The 26,870-nt window shown below is 49.3% G+C and overlaps 1 protein-coding gene across 1 annotated transcript; it reads left to right on the forward strand.

Moving 5' to 3' along the window:
- LOC143829581 (uncharacterized) lies at positions 1-26,437 on the forward strand. Its single transcript, XM_077320729.1, has 3 exons — positions 1-644; positions 23,778-23,938; positions 24,686-26,437. The coding sequence occupies exons 1-3, from the start codon at positions 194-196 to the stop codon at positions 25,004-25,006; spliced, it is 933 nt and encodes a 310-aa protein (XP_077176844.1). The 5' UTR covers positions 1-193; the 3' UTR covers positions 25,007-26,437.
- The last annotated feature ends 433 nt before the right edge of the window (positions 26,438-26,870 follow it).

Raw genomic sequence — 26,870 nt, forward strand, 5'->3', positions numbered from 1 at the left:
TGGGGCGCCCAGGCTGGCAGGTGCGCGCTGGGAAGCCTCAGCTTTCTCCCGGAGGAGGCTCTGGAAAGGACGCGGGAGACGGTTGCCTACCGGGGGAGGAGACCGCCGCGCACTGCTCCGCTCCCGGGACCGACGGGGCGGCCAAGCGGCCGGCGGCTCCCTCCGGAGAGGTGCCGGGTCAGAGCTGGAGGCGATGCAGAAAGCCATGGAGAAGTCCCAGAACTTCCGCATCGACGCCCTGCTAGCCGAGGAACCTGCGCGGCCGGTGGCCAGCGCCTCCCCGGACAGCTCGGCAGGGAGCCCGGGCTCCTGCGCGCGGACCGAGACGCCCTCGCCGGCCGCCCTCTCCAGCCTGGCCCCGCCGCCGCTGCCGCCGGCTGCCTTCATCCCCAAGCCGGGCTTCTTGAGCTTGCCGCCGCCGCCGCCGCCGGGGCTGAGCGCCCTGCCCACCATCTACCCGCCGCCGCTCTACCCCCTCCCGGCTCTGGCCGGCCAGCACCCCGCTTTTGCTTACGCCGCCGCCTTCCCCCCCTTGGCTCACCCCAGCCCGGAGCACCTGAAGGTGGCCGCCGTCGCTGGCTCGCTGCCGCTGGAGCACTGGATCCGAACTGGGATCATGGCCCCGCGCTTCCCCGACCTGCATGGTGAGTAGTCTCCGCGCGTCGCGGCCCGCATTCCCCGGGAGCTGGGAGCCCGACTCAGCTCTTCCGGCTGGGCAGGAGGCGCCGGTTTCTCCCACCGGAGACCCGGCCCGAGGGGTACAAGCGTGGCGGCAAGGAGGCTCTCCCGTCGTCGCCTGTGTCCTCTGAGGCCCTTCGCACTCCTGAATGCCAGGGCTGGGGGAGGTTATTTGGGCGGAAAGCTCCGCGCAGAGCCTGGATCTGTGAGGGACAGGCAGAAGTGGGGTTCGTGTCTAAGGATGCCTGAGCGCTCTCGCCCCAGTCCCGATCCGGTCTCCAGCTCCGACTCTCTCCCTGCAATGGGAACAAACAAAACAAAACAAAGAAAGCGCATTTCCTGGTGATTGAGAGACATGTTCACAGGGCTGTATTTCTGCTCACAAATTCACAGTGTTGAAGGCCAGCAGGGGGTGGGGTGGGGAGAGGTGAGTTCAAGTGTCAGACTAGGATCCCAGGAAACCCAGGTTTGGCTGCCCGCCCTGCCACGGAATCCCGCTGAAGGGCCTTGGGCCAGGCACACACACTCAGCCTAACCTACCTGACTGGGTAAAACGGAGAAGAGGAGAACCCCAGTATTCCCCTGTGGGTCCCCACTGGGGAAGCAGGCGCAATGTAAATACAGAATTCCTTTCTAGAATCGCCATCATCGGAAGCAACCTGAAGGCGCTTAATACACCCAGAGGGTATTGAAGCATCTAGAATCTGGCAGACCTTGGTTGCCGTCCTCAGGCTGGTCTGGTGCCCCTCTCTCTTCTTTATCCCATACTACCTCACAAGGAGGTGTATGCCAAAGGGTAAATGGACACAAATCTAAAATCAAGGAGCACAAGACCTGAGGAACTTCAGCCTTCCAGGACATTCAATGGGTGGCCTCGAAGTAGCTGTTTTATTACAAAGGAACTTCAGGAACAGACTAGAAAGGAAAATTGCTGAGCTGCCAGTTATTAGGACAGAATATTGGAATCCCCAGGACTTAACAGGGATATTGGTTTCTTAACTCACTACATATGCAAACCTCATTCAGCCTTTACATCTGTATTCTCACCTATTCCCTCAGAAAGGCTACTGGTCCTCTTTGTTTTACTTTCTTATTTGGAATAATAGATTGTAATAGTAGATTGTAATGAATAGTAGATTGTAATGTAATCTGGAATGGTAGACTGGATTGTATTTCTCTGGGCCAGGGGGAGATAATTCTACACAGTAAGTAGTCCAACTGCAAATAACATGATGCTGTAAAGATGTGTCCATGCTTGAGAGGGGGTGGATGGAGCCTAGTGGCAGGGTCTCAGTTAATTGCATTGAGCATTCCACAATTGAGGCTACATCTGCCCATCAATCTCCAACAGTGACTGTGCTTTCCCTCGAAATTAAACCCAAAGGAACGGTAACCAACTAATCTTAGCTTGTTATTCCTGAATCTGTTAAAAAATCTTCATTATGCTATATGTTAATATGCTGCTCATCCTCTACCTAGAAGTAAAGGTAAAGGTATCCCCAGCGTTTTCTTGGCAGACTCTATAGGGGGTGGCCTTGCCATTCCCTTCCCCAGTCGTTACCGTTTACCCCCCAACAAGCTGGGTACTCATTTTACCGACCTCGGAAGGACGGAAGACTGAGTCAACCTTGAGCCGGCTGCTGGGATCGAACTCCCAGCCTCATGGGCAGAGCTTCAGCATTTCTGCCACTTACCACTCTGCGCCACAAGAAGCCTATAAGTATGAACTGGTAATTTCCATTCGGATGTATCAGAGGAAGGGTGCTTGCTCACTCAAGTTTATACCCAGAACACAACCTCGTGGGTCTTAAGGGTGCCGCTGGCCTCAGACTTCCTTCTGCTGCTTCAAAGCCATGCGGCTCCTCATCCGAATCTCACTCTCACAGGGTTGCTACGATAGGATGATGAGCTGGAAGACAGGGAAACAACTCAGAAGGACACTTTGGGTCCCATTTGGGAGAAAAAGCAGGGTATAAGTATCATCCAAGTCCCCAGTCGCTGTGGAGTAATGTCGAGGGGTCGGGCTTGAATCCTTTGCTGGGACCATTGATGAGCTTAGCTGGGGGTTCCTGCCGACTTAGGTTGGGAAGAGGAGAGAGGCGGCCGGCCGGGGCGAGGGCTGAATGCTGCAGGGAGAGTTCGCCGGTCGGCGCGCAGCGTACCCTCTGACTCCCACCCGCCACACACACACACACACACACACAAGCCCGGCGGGCGCAGGCTTCTCTCCGGCTGCAGCTGTCCTGTCTGCGGGTTTTCTCACATCAATCACACTCGAGCCCGGGCAGGGGAAGTCGTAAAAGGTTTTGAACTTTAATCGGCCCCAAGGTCTCCCGCTGCCTGCGCAGGATTTGGAGGAGGGCCGGGCGGTTCATCTGGGGCCGCTTTGCAAGAGGAACAGCCTGGCTCTCGGCTCGGCCAGTCAAAAGCTCCCGGGGCAGGAGGGGGCCTTTGGGTTTATTCCACTTCGAGCCCCTCTGCCCAGCCGCCGGAGCAGCGGAGCATAACGGAGGATTGAAACAGCAACAGACGCCCCTGTGCGTGTGATTTCTTCACCGTCTGCAGGCAGGGGATCCTGGAATCGCCCTGCTGCCCAGCAAGAGACGTTCGGGGGCGGATTGCCATTGCCTGCCCCGGCCTCACGACCCCTGGTGTTCCTCCTGCGCTCTCACGGCATCGGCTTTGTCTGGCCTACCCAGGCCGGGTTCTCTACGTGTGAACGAGAAAGAGGAGGCAAAGGAGGGGCGAAGGACTGGCTCCCTTTCTTATATTCAGAAATGAAGGGCAGGCCTTCAGATTTCCCCGGCAACAGCTTGCGAGCGCTGCGGTACAGTTTTCCAAACCGCGCGCTCCGGTCTTACGACTGGCCCCTATCCGCTTCTTTATCTAAATACGTGTGTAAACAGTGTTGAGTCACTTAATCGGAGCTGGCAGTGTTGAAATTTAAATTGCCGTTTTCAAAGGAAGATCTCCCAGTTGTGGGCAGTGAGGCCAAAATGCACTTCAAAGCTACAGAGATGCCATAGTGTTTCTAAACCAAAACCTCACCTACCGTAAAACTCTGGAATACCACTGAGGTAACACCATTTACCAGTTAAAACACAAAATAGTACGTGCTTAAGGGATTAATAAAAAAGTCATCGAGTCTGGAGCCACCTTGGAGACTTTACTTAAAGCCACAATTACTCCGCTTTCCTGCCCTCTGGAGCCCCCCTCGCTCTTTGTTTTTTGCTGGAATTTGCCTTGTCTATTAATAAACATTCCATTAAAACAGTAATATCTCGAACGATGCCTCAACACTGGTATTTTGAGAGCCTCTAATTAATAGAAAGGTTTCTGGCCGTTGCCGGCGAGGTATTGTGAGGACGGAATAGTTGAAATTCCATTCCTCATCTACAAAGATCTTTCTTACCGCGAGGCACTTAAAATGCACCCTTAGATAAGCACTCACCCAAAAGACAGACTTATTGGTGCGATCCCTGCATTTATTTTTGAGGGCCACTGACCTTATAAGAGGGGATCCGCTCCGCCCCCTTCACACCAGTCAGGTTTCCCTCCCGCCACCGGGGCGGAATGTTCCAGGGCTCTGTGCCCCTCGCAGTGTTCTGAAGCATCATGAGGGAGGGTGCCCCTGTGGGTGCGGGGGGGGGGACAGAGAACTGGAGGGGTTCTGACGGCATACCATGAAAGGGGCTGCGGGCTCTGTTGAGGGGGGAAGTTGTGGGGTGCTAGAAAATGCACTCTTGCAAACTAACTCCCCCGCCGCTGATTACAAAGAGCCTCGGCCAGTGGTTCTCCTTCCAGATCAAGGTCGCCGAGGAGAGGAACTACAGCGCAGCCCCGCAGACCCATTTCTCTGCCCCCCCCAATAGAAAAATAATAAAAAAGACACCGAGTTTCTCGAGGGGGGGTGTGGCTCCAGGAGCCGAGCGGCTCAGGTTCAAGGCCTCCTTCCTCTGCTGCAGACGCTTCCCGGACGCCCCCAGGCCGGTCACCCGTGATCAGCTTCGCCGGCTCCACCGGGGTTTGGTGAAGATCCAACGGGAGCGAGGCGAAGGAGGGAAGCTGCTTGGGACCCTCCCGGAGAAGTCAGGCGGGGGCATGCAGCAAGCGAAGGAATCGAACGAAGGTGCTTTGGAGAGGTGGCTCAGCTGCCTGGAAGAGACGCCCTTTTTAAAGAACACAAAACACCCCCCCCCCCTCCCGCCGCATTGTTAGTCAACACCCGAAGGAGACCGCCGGGGCTCTGGGGGAGCCACGGCCAGCCCTAAACCTGCAGCTCCCGGCCGCACCGAGTCGCCAGCCGCCCGCCTGAACCCAGGCCACGCTGCAAAGGGGGACGCGGACCGGGTCCTTCCGGGCTTCATGGCCGGGATACCCGGGAGATAGTCGGCGGGGAGAGAAGTGAGCGCGCCTGCGAGCCCGTTCAGGCCTCTGTTGAACCCGGAGCTCCGGAAAGGATTTCTGCTGGAAGAAGCCACCCTCCCCCAGCAGAGAGAATGTACTTTCAGTGCGCTTTGGAAGTAGGTTTTAGGGCCTGTTTCGCACAGGACAATCCAGCTGCAAAGGCACAATGAAAGTGCATTAGCCAACATGTGCAGAATAGTAGAGACCAAGGAGATTTGGGGGGAGGGGGATGAGCTTCTGAGAGTCCAAGTTCCCTTCCCCTTTTGATGCTTCCTTCTAAAGCCCTCCCACTTCAAGTGCAAAGGAAGGCAATTCACGACTTCATGCCGGAGTGCCTTGCACGTAAGAATCTACCCACCTTGGCCAGATTGGGTGAAACCCTAAACCACATTAAGTTTAAGGAATGTAGTATTGCTTGGTTTTTATTTTAACTTAGAGGGACCCCTACACGCACGCGCATGCGCGAGCGCACCCTCACCCCCTCTCGTGTTCTTCGGAGAAACTATCACCCAAATCCTTGATGGTCTCCCATCCAAATACTCGCCGGGGTCGGCTCTGACGCATCTCTCCAACGTCCCCCTCGACTGCCCCGTGGCCCTGGCCACTCGGTCCCTGGAAGGCAGTGGTGGGGGTCCGCCTCATCTGCCCACGGCCCGTCCAGTGGGGGGTGGGGAGGCTACCGGAGGGAGACGCCCAGGATGTCTGAAGGGGCAGCGGCGCTGAGCTACGGAGCAGGAGCACGGGCGGAGGCGGGGCGGCGAAGGAAAGGGAGGGCTCCGGGCGTCCCGACGAGCGTGGCGTGTTTCTGGGCCAGCGGGCAGGGACAAGTGGGGATTCCGCGGGCCCGGGGGTTGTGCCTGGGGCGGGCCTGCTTGCACTCGACGGGGGAGACACGGGCAAGAAAGAAAGGAGCCGCGACCAACGACTTTTAATTCTGGGTAGCTTTCGTGTGCAACTACAGACACACTTCTTCGGATTCACCGGAATGGAGGTGACCAGATTAGCACACGGCACAACCGCGATCCTTATCAGATGGAAGGCCCAATCGGGAATAATACGCTTCGTTCATATGGTCACCGGTTGTTTGCTTCCATTCTGGAGGCAAAATATAGTGAAGGAAAAATATATAAATAAAAATCAAAGATTAACTGGTAGATGTCCCCGTTGTTTATACTTATGGAACGCTGAAAGTAAAGGAAATCTAGACATTCCTGGGGGTGTATGTGCATATCTCCAAGTGCAGCTAGCTCAGGGGTGGCGAAACTGTGGTTCTCCAGATGTTCATGGACTTCAATTACCTAGAGTCCTCGGGTAATGGCAGGGGCTCACTGTGGGCCATGAACATCTGGAGAGCCCAGTTTCGCCACCCCTGAGCCAGAGGCCTCCATTCCAGCAGCTCTCCCCGGCCTCCTCTTTGAGTTCGCAGTTATTCGTGGCTGAGTTCGCCTTTTCCCATGGGGGAACTTGAGGATCTGTATCCCTCTGACACATCCTTTTCTCTCTTTCAGTTTTGTCCTCTCCCTCACAACAGCCTTGTGAGGCAGGTGAGGCAGAGGGTATGTGACTGGCTCAGGGTTGCCCACCTAGATTTATGGGAGTGGGGCGGGATTTGAACTCGCTTAATTCCCCGATCTGGTCCTGCACACTAACCACTACCCCACAGGAGCTTTGTCAATATTTAATGTGCCAATACTTGTACTTTGATTTAGATTGGTTGTGATCTCAATCCTATCGCGTTGTTTACTGAACGCCCTGGTCGGTTTATGTCATGGAGTCCCAGAGATAAGGGTGAGCTGTAAATAACTGTTCATTGGCCTAAAGTAGTCCTGAAAAACAGTTTCATACAAATTCATATGTGATTGAAAATTGCCCCTGGATTTAAAATTTGACCTGGAGGCAACTTAAAATGCAAGAACTCATACCCGTCAGTCCTCCTGGATTTTAAATTATAATATTGGCTTGTCAAATCCAACACTTCCCAATTTGTGCACGATGTAATATTCTGATTTATGGCATCCCTCTGGTGTTTTCCAGGCAAGATTGGTTCAGAGGTGGCTGGCCACTGCCTGCCTCTGCTTGGCCACCTTGGACTTCCTTGGTGGTCTCCCAGCCAAACACTGACCCGGCCCGGCCCTGCTCAGCTTCCGGGATCTAAGGAGGTCACCAGGAACTGTAAATGCCAGAAACCAAAAGCACGGCCCGAGGCAGCCAGTTTAAGCCCCGTTGCCTGCTCCGCACTCCTCCATCGAACGAAAACATCTTCAAAGCACTTTACCCGCGTTGGATCCTCTCCCCCCCCCCCCCACAAGTGTGTGTGCGGGTCACACACACACGATTACAAACAACAGCAACAACCCCTCAAACCAACCCAAGACAAAACGAAATCCCAGATCTTAAATTTCTGGAAAAGTATTTATGGACTGCAGGGTCTCATTATTTATGGAGCTCGATCTGAAATAGTGTTAAATAAAGAAATAGTGTTAAATAAAGAGAAATATTTTGTAAAAAGAAGATAAGCATCGCAAATTAAAAAGTTCAGTGCCAATTCTTAGTTCCAGAAAACTGAACAGGAAAGAAGAAATCACAGCGTCTGAATCTTGGAGGGCAACGCATTCCACGGGAGTGGCCCATTTTAATTCCAGGAGTAAGTGGCCCATTTTAATCCCAGGAGCAGGTTTTGTGGCCTAGCCCTAGAGTGCGGTTCAGATGCTCAAACGAAGGGACCAAGAGAGCGATGCGTGTCGATGAATCCAATTTTGGGAGATGCCCCAGGTGGGTTCCACCCCCAGCCCTGAGCAGGTTCCTGCCCGTGGGCTGCGCCTGGATCCGAGGGTCTCCTTGGACGCAGCCTCTGGAGCCGGAGGGGTTGAAAACAACACGCATGAAAAGCCCAAGGAGGGCCCGGGAAGCAGTGGCGAAGAGAGGAGAGCCCGGCAGGCAGGCAGGCAGGCAGGCAGCCTCCCGGCCGGCGCTCCCCAGCAGTCCTTGGCCTCCCCCAGCGCCTCAACCGGCCTTCTCCCGGGCTTGGCTGTGAATACCAAGCGCGAAGGTCTTGGGAAAAGACGCCGAGCACTCCTGGGACGCTTTTGAGGGCATGAGGCACCCCAGCGAGCCCAATCCAAGGCGCAACCTTTGTTCCCTGCTCTGTTTAGGACCTTTGCGGACCGAAGAGGCTCGAAACTCCTTTACTCCGGATTCTCTGATTCATGTAGTCCTCCTGACTGCTGAACCGCGCTCGACCCCGCTCCTGGGAATGAGGCCCGCGCTATGGATGTAAATCCTGCGGACTCGTTGCCCGTCGCCGGCTCGCCAGCTTGAAGCTTTACATCTCCTTCCAAACGACTTCGTAGCTGGACATCTGAATTGCCTCTTCGAAAAGGTACTTTCGACGCGGTAATTTCAGGTGGGTCTCGTGATCACGACTTCTTCTGGCTGCCTTGCTAAAGCGAGGCAAGGCACGGGGAACTCACCTTCTTTACCTTTCTCGGGACCGGCCTGCCTCGGGGGCCCCTCCAGCAGTGCCTGCCGGGAGCAGACAGACCGGGGCGGGGAGCGGAGGGCCACGCAGCCCCTCCCCCCCCGCCCGTCAGTTCTTTCCTGCGGAATAAGCCCGGCGCAAGCGGCAGGATTAACGGCACCCCACCGCAACTGGAGAAAGCGCCGCTATCTGCGAGGCCACTGAACTCGCGTTGGGGCTCCGAGTATTTTGGACCCCGTCAGGAGGACACCACCCCGCGCTGGTCCACGAGGGAGGGCCGCAGCACTCCCCAAGTTTGCTTGGCCGCAGTCCGCGTGTATGTGTGTGTGTGTGTGTGGGGGGGAGGGGTCACACGAGGAGCTCCTTCCACTTCTTTCCGGCGGAGCAGGGTGGGCTGGCAAGAGGCCCCCCATGCCGTCCCCTGTCGAATCCACCGCGGCTCGCTTGTAGCTTGTAGCGTCGCCCGGCGCCAAGATCTCCTTCTTGCCCCCAGTTTTCACTGAAGATTAGCCCCGTCTCTGCCTGTCCACCGTTTTGGGTCCTAATAAGGAAGGAGGAAGGAAGGAAGGTCTTTGGATAAGTAACTCCAGTAAATTAAGATCTGCACACGTTGGTGGGGGGGGGGGAATGCATTTTAGAAGCATTTTCCTGTACAGCACAGGAAAAACCAGCTACAAAAGCACATTGAAAGTGCATTGTCCAACACATGTGGAATGAACTGCGGGTTCATTCAATAAATGCGGCCTTAAAACGGGGAAGGTACTGCATGATCTCTGTTGGCACCCTGCTTACAATGGACCCTTCCCTGCAAACGCCTGCGTCAGGCCCCACCCCACCGCGTCCCAGGTACTGGAAGGGTAGCTGCGGCGCCCTTCACCAGCTCTCTGGCCGGCTCACTCGGCCTGCCCAAGGAGGACAGCGAAAGGCTTGGTCCTCGGTCGAGTCTCATTTCATTCACAGAACAAGCGTTTTGAAACACTCTCCCACCCCACCGCTTTTCCGGAGCCATTCCGCCTCGCCCCCTCGGCAGAGGCCCGTGCAGAAGGAAGGCAAGTCTACCTTGGGCACGTGGACGACGGAGGGGTCCCACGGGCTGCCTGCCGTCTTTCCCCGGACGAACCGTCTGGCTCTGAGTCGAGCGCAGGGCTCCTTTTTGCTCCCTCGACTGCTGGCTCGCCAGGGAGGCCGGCTGCCAGCCTTGAGCCTACGCGGACCTGATTTCAGACGCGACAATATAGTCTTTGTTATTCTGTAATTTGCATGTAACTTGTTTTCTGTATTAAATTTAAAAAATAAATTTAAAAAATACGCCCTTCGCAAGTCCTCCTGGGAGGGATCGTTCCCGGGGGGGGGGGCACCGCCGCGAGCCGCCCTGCAGCAGCCTGACCGCTGGCCACGTCTGCCGGCCAGGAGGCCTCGTGGAGCCCAGGGCCCTCCCTCCGGAAAGACCGCCCCTAGGAGCGCGGGGGACTCAACCCCGGGGCGCCCGGCCGGGAAAGGCCCCTGGCCAAGGACCCCGGGCACCGGCGGCGCCTTCTGGGAGGCCCCGCGGAAGAGCAGAGAGATGCGTCGAAGGAGCCGAATCAATGCTTCGCCTTCCGCAGAGATATTTCCTCCTCTGGCGACGTCAGTCTATCCGGTCGTGTTATCGGCACGTTGCCGCTGCCGTTGAGAAAACCACCCCGCCCTAACCTCTCTGTTTTCAGAGTTTCCCTTTTGGACCTGGCGGTCGCAGGCCTCGCATTTCATCTTTCATTCCTCCGTCCCCCGTCCCCCCCCCCTCGTCATCTATGTTAGCAGGGTGAATAAATCAGATAGGCCGTGTTTTAGGATAAAAGAGGTAAAAGGATTTATTTATGGAAGGACATACTGTGAGAGTGTAGAGAGAGAGAGAGAGAGAGAGAGGATAGGCGTCTGCTCTCCATGGCTACCTAAGTAGGAGAAGCAGAGAAGCTTCTGAGAAGAAGCAGGATATTGCCCTAAGAGTAGCCGTCTAAGGACAGACAAGAAAGCGCCCTTAATAGGAGAGAAAGGTCCTGGACTCTCTGACCCAGGGGTAGTCAAACTGCATCCGCTGGCAGGGGCTCATGGGAATTGTAGTCCATGGACATCTGGAGGGCTGCAGTTTGACTACCCCTGTTCTGACCTATCTAACAGCCCTCTTGTTGACCCCCTCAGGGTCTTCCTCTCTTCTTGTCTTTGTACACCAGACATTGTCTCTTCCAACAATCTATAGATACCTTCCTATAGACCTCATTTAAAACAATCCACTCTTCTTTGAAAAGACGCCTCCCAGGCTTCCCGGCTTGGAAAGGCCGCATCTGGGCAGCAGCCCCGTGCCGCTCTGAAGATGAGCGCAAGCTTTTAGGCGCCGGGATAGCCCGGCCTCGCTCGCTCGCCTCCCCTTCAAACCCCAGTAGCGAAGCTGGGTTGGCCCTGGCCGGTATTCCGATGGGAGTCCTTTACTTCTTTAATGCGTCGTGGAGCCAGGAGCTCCGAGACGTTCGGAGGCGGCTTGTCACTTCCTTGTCCCGAGTCACGGCCCCTGGTGTTCCTGGGGTGCCCTCCCAGGGCTAGCCAGTGCTGACCCCGCTTCGCTTCCGCAATGGGACGAAATCAGTCCCAGGGGGATGGCGCGGAGGTAGGCGATGGCGAACCACCTCTGAACGTCTCTACTAGCCGTGACGACCCGGGGGGTGGGGTCGCCCTAAGCCAGCTGTGAGGTGAGAGCACTGTCCGGCCCCCACGCCCCCTTCCCAGGGATTTGGTCCCGGGTATCGCTCCCTCCTGTTGAAGAGCGGATTGGCGCAGAAAGTTCCTTCTCATCTGTGCGGAAGCGCACAACGCTCAGGGGACACCCCCCCCCGCTCGTGTTCCGAGCCAGCCCCCCTCCCCCCGAACCTCCCGCTTCCCCGGATCCATTCATCGGGCATGGGAGAAAGTCAGTCGGAGTTCGGAGCTTTGCTGTTCAATAGATTCGCGTTCACTTGGTTGCACTTCAGGAAGCCGTCCTGCTTTGCAGACTTGTAGTTTAAGCCCATTACTGCATGTCCTGCAGAGGAGAGGACACGCAGTAATGGGTTTAAACTACAAGTACAACGATATAGGCTAGATATCAGGAAAAAATGTTTTACAGTCAGAGTAGTTCAGCAGTGGAATAGGCTGCCTAAGGAGGTGGTGAGCTCCCCCTCACTGGCAATCTTCAAGCAAAGGTTGGATACACACTTTTCTTAGATGCTTTAGGCTGATCCTGCATTGAGCAAGGGGTTGGACTAGATGGCCTGTGTGGCCCCTTCCAACTCTACGATTCTATGATTCTATTCTATGACTTTGCTTGAGTCTCGGGTATGGGGAAACGTCTTAAGAGCTGAAAATGGCCAGGTGGGTGGGTGGCACTTCAGGCTCATTTTCGGCCCAAGAGGACACCCCAGCTGCTTCCCTGGAATTTTCAAAATATGTCAAACGCCTTCAAACGCCAACATATATGTGCCCCTCACTCTAAACAGGGCCAGGGTGCTGCAGTGGTTAGAGAGGCAGGCTAAGATTTGGGTGGCTGGGGTGCCCATTCCTACCTGGAAGCTGGATCGTTGTAAGGATAATATGGAGGGAGGGTGAAAGTCCTTTGGATTCCCATTGGGTAGACAAGCAGGGTATAACTATCTAAGGAAATAAGACAGGTGAAGGGTTGACCAGCTGCCTCCCCTCCTCTCTCTACTCACTCCACCCATGGCAGGGGGGAGAACAAAGCTGGATCCAGGAATGTTTGAGAGTTATAATATTAAGGTAAAGGTAAAGGTATCCCCTGTGCAAGCACCGAGTCATGTCTGACCCTTGGGGTGACGCCCTCTAGCGTTTTCTTGGCAGACTCAATGCGGGGTGGTTTGCCAGTGCCTTCCCCAGTCATTACCGTTTACACCCCAGCAAGCTGGGTACTCATTTGACCGACCTCGGAAGGATGGAAGGCTGAGTCAACCTTGAGCCGGCTGCTGGGATTGAACTCCCAGCGTCATGGGCAAAACTGTCAGACGGCTGCCTTACCACTCTGCGCCACAAGAGGCTCATATTATAATATTACAACAAAATATTATTACAACAAAACAATATATAATATTGTTATATTATAATATTACAACAAAACAAAATGCAAATACACAGGCATTAACTCCATCCTAGCATCGCAGCTTTGGTGTATGTGTGTGAGTTCTGTCCCTTTAATAGAGGCTTCATGGAATGTTCTTTACCTCCATGCCACAAAGAGCTGCAGGTCCCTGGCATTGAGCCTCCATTAAAGGGACAGGACTGCTTTTCTCCAGATGTGGGAGAGCACACAGGCTGTGTGGTGTGAAGAAGCAGCAGATGGTCACAACTGAGTTCATGGCATCCTCTCATCAGCACCAACACACACACACACAGAGAAAGAGACACAGAGAGAGACACAGAGAATGTTCTCCAGGACCCATACAAAGGTATCTGAGCTCATACCAAGTTTTAACCTCATCAAATGAGAAGATATAATAATAGTCTGCTAAACATTCAAACTATCCTGTCATCTTGGTGACAGTCATGACTATGAGAAGCTGAGGTTTTCTGGGTGAAGTTTAGCCCCTTAATAACTTTGGAGCCCATGTTAAAATGCATATGTGAAGACGAGCTTGTTAATTATAAAAAGAAGCTAGGTGAATAATGGGAGGAAAATGGAAAGTTAAAATTAAAAGCCCCATTACCATTGACTCCTGGAATAAAACATGTAAGGATCAGGTGAGAAATGGCCATTTATCTTCTTCGGAGGTCAGGCCCCCTTACTATAGAACGTTTTCTCTTGCCTGCCACTCAAGAAGTGGTGATAGAATGTCTGTATTAATTGCTTACATTTGCTGCAGCATTGATGGAGAAAGCATCAATTGCGGTCTTGCTACATTGTAACGTTGTACAGGCAACAAAGGCACGGGGGGGGGGGGGAGGACAATGTAGAAATTCACAGTTGTGCAGAAGAGAGAGGCCAAGGCAGCAGCAGTGCCGTCTGACTCCAAGGAAAACATTTGGTATATTCAGGTTGTGATGCTTCTGAGACCTTCTGTGTTCACACCCAAGCAGAAACACCTCCCAGTGTTTTAATGCCAAAGGCAGAAAACCATACCCAAAAGAAAATAATAAATGGACACTTTACTGACTACAGAAGTATGGTCCCAGATAAGTTACTTCAGCTGAAGCGGGGTTAGTCAAGGAGATTTGATACAGTCCTGTACTAACATGTTGAGAACATTCTAAATAAAAACTTTGCATTTAGCAGCAGGGTTTGAATGTACAGTTTGACAGTTCCCATATAAACAGCTAATGGTGAAAATGGAACTACTGGTCAGTTTTGAATATTTACACATGTACATTTCCACCTCTTCTTCTGTGCCGCTTTTCTCTACCCGAAGGAGTCTCAAAGCGACTTAGTTGCCTTCCCTTTCCTCTCCCCACAACAGACACCCTGTGAGGTGGGTGAGGCTGAGAGAGCCCTGATATAACTGCTCAGCTTTGTCAGTGCTCTGGTGAGCCCAAGGTCACCTGGCTGGCTGCATGTGGGGGAGCCTTCATCCTTTTGCTATCGAGTCACAAGATGTGTTCAGAGGTGTTTTGCTACCTGCCTCTGTACAGGAATCCTGTTATTCCTTCAGGGTTTCCCATCCAAGTACTAACCATATTTGACCCAGCTGTGCTTCCAAGATCTGAGGAAATCAAACTAGCCTGGGCTATCCAGCTCAAGGGAACTTGACCTGAGCTCCTGCTTAGCAATGCTCCTTTCTGTAGTGCTGTTAAATGCCCCAGAGAAAAATGCTCTGCCCCTTTAGTAACACGATGGTACATAAGAACTCAGTTATCTTTTCTTAATTTTCAAAATTATTATTTTGTATTTTTATGACTATAGATCCATAGACAGAAAAATTAAAAAATAGCAATGCCTTCTACTCTCTACAAAGAAGAAAACGGTAAAGCCTCTCCTTCCCCAAGAGAAAAGAACCAATAATTAACTATTGATTTATGAATGGTATTACAGAACAGGTTAATGACGAAGGAAGAAGTAATTAATTAGCTTGAAAATAAGCACTAGTAAAATTGCTGGGAGAAGCAACATATTTGCTGAAGCGAACTTCCATCTTGGAGTGCATGTGTAGCAGGTCCTTGCCTGGTGGCAAATCTGAATAGCTAATATAAGACTGCATCAAGAGCTATAGGGAACCCGGTTTCCATTCTATTTACAGCTGAATGTGGGAATAGGAGTCCTTCAGCAGCACACGAAGTTGTTCTGTGGAATTGTCATGGCCTCCAGGCCCTGGCATCTCCACTCAAATGAGTTCAGGAGCAAATGCCGGGAATGCCACTTCACTGCCAGACTCTGAAGAGCTGCTGCCTGCCACAAGAGACAGTCCTGAATACATGGGACAAATTGTCTGACTTACCAGAATGTAGCTTCCTATGTCTAGATCAGTCTACACACTGGGCACCCTGGGAGAATCCACTAACATTTGTTCTTCAGAATCGTCTAATGGTACAGTGGGCTGAAGGTGGGCTATCTGCTAGTAGATCCGGGGCTTGTTCCTGATGCCATGAAGCATTTGACTCAGGAGTGACAAGGAACCCTTATTGTCCAATATCTGGCATCTTAAATCTGACTTTCAGAACATGCCTAGTCTTCTCCCCTGAGCCATATGGAAGGGCGGCATAAAAATCTAATAAACGAACAAATAAATAAATTCTTTCCCCCATGCTTGCAAGGGGTGGCTCCCATTGCTATGGCAATCAGCAAGTCCAGAGAGAAATGAAGTTAAAAGTCCGATGGCACTTTTAAGAGCAACAAAGTTTTACTCAGTGTGCCATTGACCTTTGGGTACTTCAGACCAACATGGCTACCCACCTGAATCTATAAAGAAAGAAAAATGCTCTTTAATGTTTTAATTTTAGTTGTGAGAGACAGCCTGAACTTCTTAACTGTTGATTTCTTTGCTGTCTGGGAGTGTTGCATAGAAAGGTCACTTCTTGAAAATCCAGTTGATAGTTTTCCATCTTGCAATCTTCTGATAAAGAAATGCTTCAAAACAGGACAATGTACAAGGTACCTGTCTTGTTTGTGATGGATTCTCTTTGAATTATTTGTTTTTAATAATCATCCCTTTTACAGATATCATTGTCCCAAGAATTCTTTAATGGGCGATGTGACTTGCCCAATGTGACTAGATGGTGTGGTGATTCTTAATACTTTTGTCATCCACTCAACCATTCTTCTCTAGTGAAGAATGATGACATGAAAAGCAAATAAGAAAGGACAAGCTTCTCAGGAGAGCATGGCTTTCAAGTCTGCTGCAGTTTTGCTATTCCTCACCTGTGACGTAATCATAAAAGCTAGTGGCCTGGATGTCTGTGTCGCATTTTTAGGTCTTGACCTTGGGATCCCTGATGGGGCCATCAAGTGTGAATTTTTAGGTAATAAACCCTTTCCTAGGGATGCAGCTGCCTGTAGTGGAGGGCTGTCTTCTTGCCTCAGAGAGCCGTTTTGCAGCAGGTTGCTCCCTGTCACAAGGCAAAAAATAGATTTATCAAGACTGAAGTCTGCCCACTCATTTAAGAGACAAATGAAATGAGACCTAGGGATATCCAATGAATAGCAGATCTCCCAGGTGTGTGTGTTTTTTTTTTAAATTTATACCGTTTAAAAAAAAATCAAATTGCCTGGCCAGAGGGAAGCAGTGAAAGTGACTAAGCACAGATGTGCCTAACGGGAGTGTGATCCAGTCAAAACAGTTTGCAGAAGAGTCAGTTTTATATCCCACTTTTCACTGCCCAAAGGAGTCTCAAAGTGGCTTACGATTGCCTCCCCACAACAAGCAACTTGTGCAATAGGCAGAGCTGAGAGAGTTCTGAGAGAACTGAGACTGGCCCAAGGTCACCCAGCTGACTACATGTGGTGGAGTGGGGAATCAGACATGGTTCTTCAGGCTAAAGTATGCCACTCTTAACTGCTGTACCACATTGGCTCACCACAGCATCATTCCTAAAGGATTAAGCACTGGTAAAGTATTAATATCCAGAAAGTTGAGTGCCTTAGTATTGCAAGAAACACAGCATGAGGCAGAGTGCATGTGGTCAGAAAACAACAAACAAAGAATGACACATTCACAAACATGGTACTCAACTAACATAAGAACTATTTAATAAAGAACATAATACTACATACTTAGACGTAAAGATAAGGTTCCTATTCTAATCTAAATAACTGGTTGGAGAGAAATACTTGAGGCATCTCGCTTCCATCATGTTGCAGGCTTGAGAGATGGAGGAGAGAAGGAGGAAGAGACTGGAGAAACAGGAAATTACCCTCTAGGGACAGGTCAGTGAGATCAAAGGTGAGCAGTCAGTGTCCCTGTCTATCTCACTAACTCTATGGTCTGACGAAGAGTGCTTGCACTCGAAAGCTCACCCCTTGAAAAAATCTTTGTTGGTCTTAAAGGTGCTACTGGACTCTGATTTTATTTAACTCTATGGTAGTTCCTCTTAAGGGAGTTCCTGTTTACAGCATCAACAAGTCAGGAGACATTGCACAGAAAGCTTTTCCCAACAATCCCAATGGGTGTCCCCATGCTCCACATTTCTGCTTTCTGTCCATCATTGTACTGTCTCACTGATACTGAGGGGGTTTTATGATTCTATATAAATAAATATGAATATTGGCTCCATGTTCTATCAATGAGTTAATTATCTGCAGTTACACTTGCTAAATTTGCTTGCAAATGCTTGCAATTGGGAAAGGGAGGTCTAGGCAGAGGGCAGAGCCTCAGGTATTTTGGGAGGAGAAAAGACTCTCTATCCACTGCCCCCATGCACAGTTTTGTAGACTCTTGTTGCCTTTTTTTGAAACTGAAAAGTCCCAGATTCTTCAGGCTTTTATTACAGAAAAAGTTGCCCTTTTTCACTTTTCACAGCTGGCTATACTATCTTTTGAAATACAATAATAATAATAGAGGCTGCTATTACTTGATGCTGCTAATTTGCTACTTTATTCTAAAAAAGAGGGTGAAGAGTTCTTAGAAAGAACTCATGGAACACTTTTTGGAAGACAATTGGGAGAGGTGGGAAAGGTGTCTCACCAATTAGAGGAGAACCCAATACAAGAGGACAACAGCTGGAAGAACGTTACCCAGAGATAAAAAATAAGAAGATAGTCTGTCCCTCTGACACTCAGAAATCATTTTCAGGATCTGCCTGTGATAGTGACTCTGGACCACAGGAACAAGGGCTATTTCCCCAACTTTCCTGAAGTTCTGAAGATGTTTCACAGGCCCCCGACTCTGGACCACTGAAACAAGGGCTATTCCCCCAATTCCCCCGAAGCTCAGAAGATGTTTCACAGACCTCTGCGGACGAAAGGACTACGTCTTCTGCTCCCCAACATGTTAGGAGACACATGCTGGTAACTGGGGATTCCCTATTGAGAGAAGTAGAAGCCAAAGTATGTTGACCGGACTTGTTGTCTCGAGAGGTATGCTGTCTACCTGGCTCAAGAATCAAGGATGTCACAGAAAGGGTGGAAAGACTTGTAAAGCCCAAGGACACAAATCCCTTCCTGCTCATTCATGTGGGAACAAATGATACTGCCCACTGCAGTGTGGAGCATTTGAAGTGAGACTACATGGCTGTATTTTCATCAGTTCTTCCTGGTAATGGAGGCTTAGGAAGAGAAAGAAAAATAATGCAGTTAGATGACTGGCTACGTCATTGGTGTCATTGGGAAAGTTTTGGGATTTTGGACCATGGATCACACTACCGTGATGAGGCTCTTCTATCAGGAGATGGCTTGCACCTCATGAAGGTGGGAAAAATGTCTTTGCAAAGAGTCTTGTGGACCCGGTGAGGAAGGCTTTAAACTAAGTCCAATGGGAGAGCGAGACGTGCATTCAAAGCCTAGTTCAATGAAGATAACTGTAGATGGGATTGGGAACATTGCAGATTTAAAGGGAATGACACATATTCAGGGAACTATTAACTTACAGGAAAGCTTAAAAACTACAAGCCTGGGGTATTTGTATGAAGGATTACAATGTCTCTACATTAATGCACAGAGTATGGGAAACAAGCAGGAAGAACTAGAAGTCCTAATAAAGGAAAGGGACTATGATCTAATAGGCATTACAGAAATTGAGAGATACAACTTATTTAAAAGGAACAGACAAATAAAGAAGGGGGAGGAGTAGCACTATATGTTAAGAATATATACACTTGTGAGAAAATATATGTATCTGAGCATGAGAATTCAGCTGAGAGCCTTTTGGTAAAAATAAAAGCATTAGAAGATAATAGTGGTATTATGGTTGGTGTCTGCTATAGATCTCCAGGCCAGGCAGAGGACTTGGATGAGCTGCTCCTAGACCAGATTACAACGTTCTCAGAGAGACAGAACCTAGTGGTCATGGGATAATTCAATTACCCAGATATCTTTTGGAAGACCTGCTCTGCTAAAAATGATAAGTCCAATAAATTCTTGATTTGTCTTGCTGACAACTTCATTTCCCAGAAAATGGAAGGGGCAACCAGGGGGTCTGCTATTTTATACTTGGTTCTTACTAGTAGAGAAGAACTGGTTGACGAGGCAAAGATTGTGGGTGCGTTTGGCAGTAGTGACTTTGTGATTTTGGTTTTTATCATCTTGGGGAAGAAAAAAGCTATACGTAGTCACACATACAGGCTGGACTTTAGGAGAGCAAATTTTAACAAACTTAAAGTTATATTGGTAGAATCCCATGATCAGAAAAACTTATGGAGATGGAAGTGCAAGAAGGTTGGGAGTTTCTCAAAAGTGAAATACTGAAGGCACAATCACAGGACAACTGGGAGGAACTTAAAGAAACCAGGATGGCTCCATAAATAGCTTTTAAAATAATTCAATAATAAAAAAGACTCATTTAGGAAATGGAAGGACTACTTTATAACCAAGGAGGAATATAAATAAACTAGAAATTAAGCCCATTTTATAAGAGAATAAAATGGGCACTAGGCTATTATGTGTGTGTGTGGGGGGGGGGAGCCTTTGCAGGATGAAGGCTTCCCGGGGGCTGGGACTCCATGGGCAGTGGGGCACGACCTGGGGCATTCTCCCGGAGCTGGGAGAAGGTTGCATGCCTCCCACCTACCCAGCAGCGCCCCTGGGCCATCTCCGGGCCCCAGGAGCAGCCTGGCCGCATCTGAGATGCTGCGAGGCTGCTCCTGAAGCCGGGAGAAGGCCGCGCCCCCCCACCCGGACGTCTCCCTTGGCCGTCTCCTGGCCCTGGGAGCAGCCTGGCTGCATCTGTGATGTGGTGAGGCTGCTCCCGGAGCTGGGAGAAGGCCACGCCCCCCCCACCAGCATCCCGGGCTGTTCTGGTGGGCCCAGGAGCAGGCTTTTCCTGGGGCTGGGAGAAGCCCCCCACCTACGCCCCCCCATCGGTAAGGGACCCGGGGAGGGGAGGAGAACCCGGGCCGGAGGACTCACGGCACAGGCTGGCTGGTCTGTCTGTGTGGTGAGTCCCCGGCCAGTCCAGGCGAGGACGGGCCAAGCCGCCAATGGGGAACCGCACTATTTCAGTGTTGCCTTAAACTGGGTTGACATTTTTCACTGAGCTGTCCACTACAACCCCAAGATCACTTTCCCTGTCAATCTCAGCCAGTTCCTGCCTCATCAGCATAGATTAAAGGTTATGGTGTTTTTGTTCTAGTGTGCATCACTGTGTCCTTACCAATACTGAAGTTCACTTGTCATGCTTTTGCCCATTTGCATGGTTTAGAGGTCCTCCTGGCACTCTTCAAAAATTGCTTTGTTTTTCACAATTATTTCATCATTCATATATTTAACATAACCCTGCTCACCTCCAATTCCAGCAAATTAAATAGCACTAATCCCAATTCTCATTCTTATATGTTCCAATTGTTCACTTCTTTCCATTGCAAGAACTATCAATTTATTCCTACTTTCTACTTCCTCCCATTTAAAACATTTCTAATCCACAAAAGGAACTGTCTTTTGTCCCAGGACTGCTAAGTTTACTTAGGAGTCTTTGGTGAGTTGTCAAAAGCCTTTTAGAAGTCCAAATGTACATTGTTTACTGAATCACCCTTATCCACACGCTTGTTAACTTCAAAGAAACCCCAAAGGCTGAGGGAGCAGGACTTCTCTCTGCAGAAGGCACACTATTTTCTACTCCACCAGCTTTAACTCACCTTGTCAATATCCTGCATTATTGCAAAAAGTCCCACTGCTGCTTTAAATAAGCAACATTTAAATTGTGATGAAATCACTTTATTTCAAGTGGAAATGACTCCATTTTGAATTTTCAGAGAGCTCCTGGTAACCAGCTAGGAATCTGCTCCATATAATCAATCTGCTTTCTTCTACTCTGAGAAGGAAGATGCCCAATGGACAATGAGGGTCAGTGTGGTGGAGTAGTTCAGAGCTTGATTTAAAAAAAGGGTTTAAAAAAAACAGAGCAGTTAAAGCAAGAAGTAGAAAAACCTAACAATGACTGACTCCCCCTGTTGACGGTTTCTAGCAATACAGGGCTTCACTGTCACAATCAGGCAGATGATGAGTTTCTCATATTGTTCCTTTTTCATTCCGTGTGGCTAGAAATAAGAATTTACCTACTTGGCAACTAGGATGGCAGATGCAGTATGGGTCACCCACTGTGGAGTATAGCAGGTTCCCTTTGCAGACCACCCATGTTTTGCTTAGTGATCAAAGTGGACTGTGTGTTTTCCTGCAACTCCCATAAATTCCCCCTGGCACTCCGTACCTACCTGTTCCTGCCTACGCCACTGAGTGTCTGTTCTCTATTTAATGAAGGGCAGTAAAAGCTAATCCTCGAGGCAGCCCATAAAGTTGATGATAATAGGGGGATTGAGAGGCACCCTGCCCAGGAGGCCAAGCGGCTCCCCTCAAAGCTTCTTTTGTTTGGCCTCTCTCCTGATTCAGCAGGCTGCTCTGATAAAGGCTCATTAGCAATATAGGTGCTCCCAGGCCTTTGTGGAGCGGGGCTGCCTTTTATCACAGCTGGGGACAGCTGGGGGTAATTAAATACACCTTAGGCTAATAAAGGAGGCTTAATTTCACCAACGGAATTGATTGTGATGGTTAAAATGAACACTGATAACGTATCAAGTTGTTTAATATCAGCCAGGCAATAAAATCATTACTGGAAGGGAAGGTGACAGGCTCAACATGCCAGGCCTAGAGTCTCCTCACAGAATCTGCTACGTCTTACAGATGCCGCTGCTGGGAACAGCAAGACTTTAGCAATGGAATAGGATGGATGGATGCTCTTTCAGAGGAGCAAAACTGGAGAGTGGCTTCTGGTGCAAAGCTGAAAGGGAGATGCACACAAACACTTTGAACCTTTCACTGGCCATGTGCACATCAGGCCTGTCCTGCTTTCCCCTCTGCGTTCTGTATTGGTGCAGATGATGGGATGCCATGAACTCAGTTGTGACAATCTTCTGCTTCCTTCCACCAGGCAGCCTCTGTACTCTCCCACATGTGAAGGGAAAATGTCCTGTCCCTTTAATAGAGGTTCAATGCATGTGCTCTGTACGGAGGGCCAAAAGGGAAGGGGGGAGGAAATTGGTGGAAATCACCTCTCATCATTCTGCAGCCTTAGCTGTCACTAACATTCAACACTGCATGGTTGGTTACATGCCAGTGAGATCTGGGGTTATCTGCAACTGTGTGTTTCCTGCCTACATTCCGAATAGGCTTTGTTCACATGCAAACATTCCAGTCAACCCTAGTGGCATCTTGCATTGCCACTTAAAAAAATGCTCCTGCTCCTTGGCCTTTAACAGTCATTAGCAGACCCAGAGAAAAATGATGTTCCATGTTTGCATGTCAGGCCACTGTCTTAAGAGAAGAATCACTTTAAAATAAACAAATATTGAATAATGTTGAGATGGGGATGAGGTGACTTATGTTAGAATCTGAAGAGGAAGAGAAGGTAATAAACCAGATGTCTATTCAGCCATAAGTAGTAAATACTGCCATATATTACTGTATAATGAACAATGGTTTCAAAGTAGCTATGCATAATTTCTTTGGACTTTTTCTTTTCTGTGGGTCTATTTTTCTTGGATTTTTTAAAAAAAAGTGTTGGCATCTGCAGTTATGTCCTTCCTCACCTTCCATGAAGTATTCTGTACCTTGAGAAGCTACTGGCATTATCTCAATTACTTGAATTTTTTTTTTAGTATTTCTCAATACTAAAGGACAAAGGCCATGCTTCTTTCGATCAGCCTTCCTCAACTTTTTTATTATTGAGAAACCCCAGGAATATTCTTCAGGTTTCAGGAAACCCCAGAAGTAGAGCAATCATGCAGAATATGATTGGGAAGCATAGCTGGGTACATGCCCATCTGAGGCCCCTCATCTTCTCATCTCTTCCTAGCCTGTCATTGGCCATTTTGGGAGGGGGTGATGGGTTAGCATGACCATATATGGCCATATCATCTAATAAATGTTTAATAAATTAAAAAAAAATAATTTACTGCCACCCATTCAGGAAACCCTTCCAGGACTATCAAGAAACCCTGGGATTTCATGAAATTCTGGTAGAGAAGGCCTGCTTTAGATACAATACCCCCCCGCCCGCCCCCCAGGAACTAACATTATGGTTGGTTTCTCATCAGAGAAGGGGGAAGTGACAGTGGTGGAAAAAAGGAGAGAGTAGCTTTCCAGTCTGCTGCAGCTGTTGCTAGAGGACTCTGTCAAGCACTGGGTGTGTTGCTTGATGGCACTGTGTAAACAGCCCATCAACGGTAGAGAAAGGCAGGATATAAAGGAACCAAAGAAATTGATATTTCAAAAGTTGTTACACACTAGAAAATGCTACCCATGAAAAGCTGACTTCACATGTTCCCCTGAAAGTTTTGCAGCCGGCTAGTATGGAAAACAGTTCTATATGTGCTCTTACCAGGTTTCTGAAAGAAGGCTGATTTGTAATGCCCTTTCCCCGTTCCTGAACTTTACAATGCCTGCATGGTTCCACTTGAGGCTGACAAGTGTCATTCAGGCGCGGCCATTTCTAAACACCTTTATCGGCCAATGTGATTGTATATATATTCATTCATGTGTTCCTTTTTTCCCTGGCCTGGAGTATAGCTGCTTCTTTCTTTCTGTGCCACAAGCACTCATCCTGTATGTTGGTTTCTCTTCCAGCTGTCCCACAGTCTAGCCTCATGGGGAAATGCCGTCGGCCACGAACAGCTTTTACCAGCCAGCAGCTTCTGGAGCTGGAGAACCAGTTCAAGATCAACAAGTACTTATCGCGGCCCAAACGTTTTGAAGTGGCTACCTCACTGATGCTGACTGAGACTCAGGTATAGCCTGGTGAGGGAGGCTGGGCATGGTCTTCAGAACTGAGTGAGAGAAGCTGGGGTAGCTGTAGCAGGCACAAACACCCCCCTTGGTTCCCCAAATTAACACACACAACCATCATATTTAAAAATAAATTCCTGCAAATATTATTTGTTCTCCAGCTGCTTTGCAGAGTGACAATGGAAAACACTTTGAACTGTGAACTGCTTGGAACCATGAATATTGGGCCTGACTTAAATGGCACAAAAGTTCTCACACACATTATCACACAGGGTGATAATGATACGAACTAAGGTTAGTTGAAGTAAAATCACAGTAGGAAGACAGGAAACTAGGGAAGAGATGAAAGCACATATATGAGAAGATCAGGGAGTTACAAAATTTATCCAGAGGAGTATTGATGGACTGCTGAGCACACTTGTGCATGGGCGGAGGTGAGATGTTTCTCTGGGATCCTTGAATCAAAGGGTTCCCTATCATATTCCATCACTTTATTTACTGGAAGAGGGATTTCAGTGCTGGGCTCAAGTTTGATCACCAGTCCTTCTTGCTCTGAGAAAGGGTATCACGAAATAAGTGATCTCCATGGAACCTCTTAGCACCTCTTTGGGAATTTTTAAATCCTACTGGAGACTGAGTTCTAATTCATACAACCTAGTCAAAAAAGGCTTTTGGTCCCGCAAGAGCTTAAGCAATCTCTTCACAATGGATTCCCAGTCACAGTCTGTCTGTCTGTCCATCTCTTGCAGGTGAAGATCTGGTTTCAGAACCGTCGGATGAAATGGAAGCGGAGTCGGAAAGCCAAGGAGCAGGTGACACACGTGGAGACTGAGAAGCCGAAGGGAACGAGCAAGGCTTCGGAGAAACTGCTGCCCAGAGAAACCCAAGGGGAGGAGGAAGAAGAGGAGAGTAGGGGGGATGAGCTTGGCAGGCACAGTGCCAGGGTGGAATTCCTTCATCATAATGCCAACAACTTCAGCTACAGTCCTCCAGAGTCCTCGTGCTCAGAGGAGGAGGAGGAGGAGGATGTGCGGAGCTCCGCCCACAGGGAAATGAATTTGCTATTATGAGCAAACCCTAGCCTCAAGGAGTAGGGCATTCTGGAAGGAGGATGGAGAACCAACTGCAGCCAAGCAAAAGTGGGTCTGTGCTCTCCTTCTGTCAGTGGACTAAAAAGACTATGCCTGGGGCTTGTGTCCTGGGGAGAGACTGTGTCAACTAATTTATGTGTGTTGGAGTATATTTATCTTGTCATTGTTCTATTGGTACATTGGAGTGGGCACGCTCCCCATCTTGGTGTTCTACCCACCTTGGTATAAAGACCTCAGCATATTAGCAGACTGTGATTTACTTTTCAGAAAAGGGTTCCCAAACTCCATATAACTAGCTGATTGCCGAAATCTCCCTGAAATGACGCTAGAAATCTCTCCCCAGCCCATGTTTCACTATGGGTGCAGTGAGCGTCATCTTGGTCCCTACAGCCTTTACTGAGGAAAGGCAAGCTGGAGGACACTCTGGCCTCTTGTCTCAACAAGACTGGTTTCCAGGAGGACAAAGGGAAATGACACCCTTTCAGATACATACCATTGGAGGAGAATGAGGCAACACATAGATGACAAGCTGGTAACAAAACTCATGATCACAGAGAGCACTTGGCACCCTCTAAGCACAGTATTTAGATAAAGCTGGAAATGGTGACATGCATGGAAGCTGGGTGGCAATAGAGACCTAGGCTGTGGGAAATGACCTTGGTGAGTTACATGGTGCTGAGCTGACATGATGAACCAATCAAATGTTGCAGTCTTATGTATACATTTTGTCTACCTTGGGAACACCAGCATTTAGCTAAGGAAGCAAGAGATACATCAGCGGAGGAAAAAAAAAAGAGTCTGGGAGGTTTCAAGAGAAAATGCTACCATAATATGACTTACACTGGGTTGGATCCAGCTGTTTCATTCACTCTTATCTCATTCTTTTCCTTGCTGTAAATCTTGTCCCACATGCCTTCATCCCATGCAGGATCCACAATCCAATCCCAGGAATAGCCTTTGTAGAAGGCCAAAGGCGACCTTTCCCCTTTTTCACTAGTAGGAAAGCTGGCTGGGTCCAGCCTATTGGTTCTTTTAGTTAGTGCATCCACTAAAATTAATTTAAAGTATTGTTAATGTAAGGACAGCTGTGTTTTTACTTTGCTTTTGGCATTCTGAGAGATCTGTGTGTTCCATCTGGCATCAAAGAGACATTTGATCAACTAGTGGTTGTTATATTTTCAAGTGACTTCCAGTTTTTACTTTCTGTTTGTTGCACGCCAGTCTGATGCCAGCCACATCCTGTGCCCACCTGAAAAGCATTCTGTACACAGGATGCTAAAGAAGAGGCCTTAGGAGCATGGCCTGAACTATCTCTTCCAGCCTAACAAGAGTTTTGTCTGTCCTGGAACTCTCCCATAAGCAGGGAACTTGAATAACACAACCATAGAACTTGGTGCATCTGTAGGCAATCTAAATCCCTCTAAATGACCCAAAATATCACAGCAAAAAATAAATTGATGAAGTGTTCTTACATATCCAGACTTGATGACTGATCAGTAGCTTATTAGAGGACAACAAATAGTCCACAGAAAGACTCTAAACATCAACCATACATTATTTTCTTGATGGGCAAACCAAATCCTATGTTATTTCTACTCTAAACACTTGTTTCCAAAGAAAGGCTTAGTCCGGTCCCAAAGCCTGCAGAGTAACTAGAGCTGGTCCGTAAAAAATGTAATATTTACCTGGGCAATGCCATTCAGCCACAAACCACTAACCTCAAGGGTCATTAGTCACCCAACCACAACATTCATCAACCTGTTCTGCCCCTGTCCTAGAAATAAAGACTTCCTTCTCCACAAGCATTCAACCATCCAACTGAGCACACGACAACACCTGTAGC

This window comes from Paroedura picta, chromosome 2, assembly GCF_049243985.1.
Source record: "Paroedura picta isolate Pp20150507F chromosome 2, Ppicta_v3.0, whole genome shotgun sequence".
NCBI classification, from domain to species: Eukaryota; Metazoa; Chordata; class Lepidosauria; order Squamata; family Gekkonidae; genus Paroedura; species Paroedura picta.

Coding starts and splice junctions, on each gene's coding strand:
- LOC143829581 (XM_077320729.1), top strand. CDS start 194: ATGCAGAAAGCCATGGAGAAGTCCCAGAACTTCCGCATCGACGCCCTG. Junction 645..23,777: donor GCGCTTCCCCGACCTGCATG/GTGAGTAGTCTC, acceptor TTTCTCTTCCAG/CTGTCCCACAGTCTAGCCTC. Junction 23,939..24,685: donor TGATGCTGACTGAGACTCAG/GTATAGCCTGGT, acceptor CATCTCTTGCAG/GTGAAGATCTGGTTTCAGAA.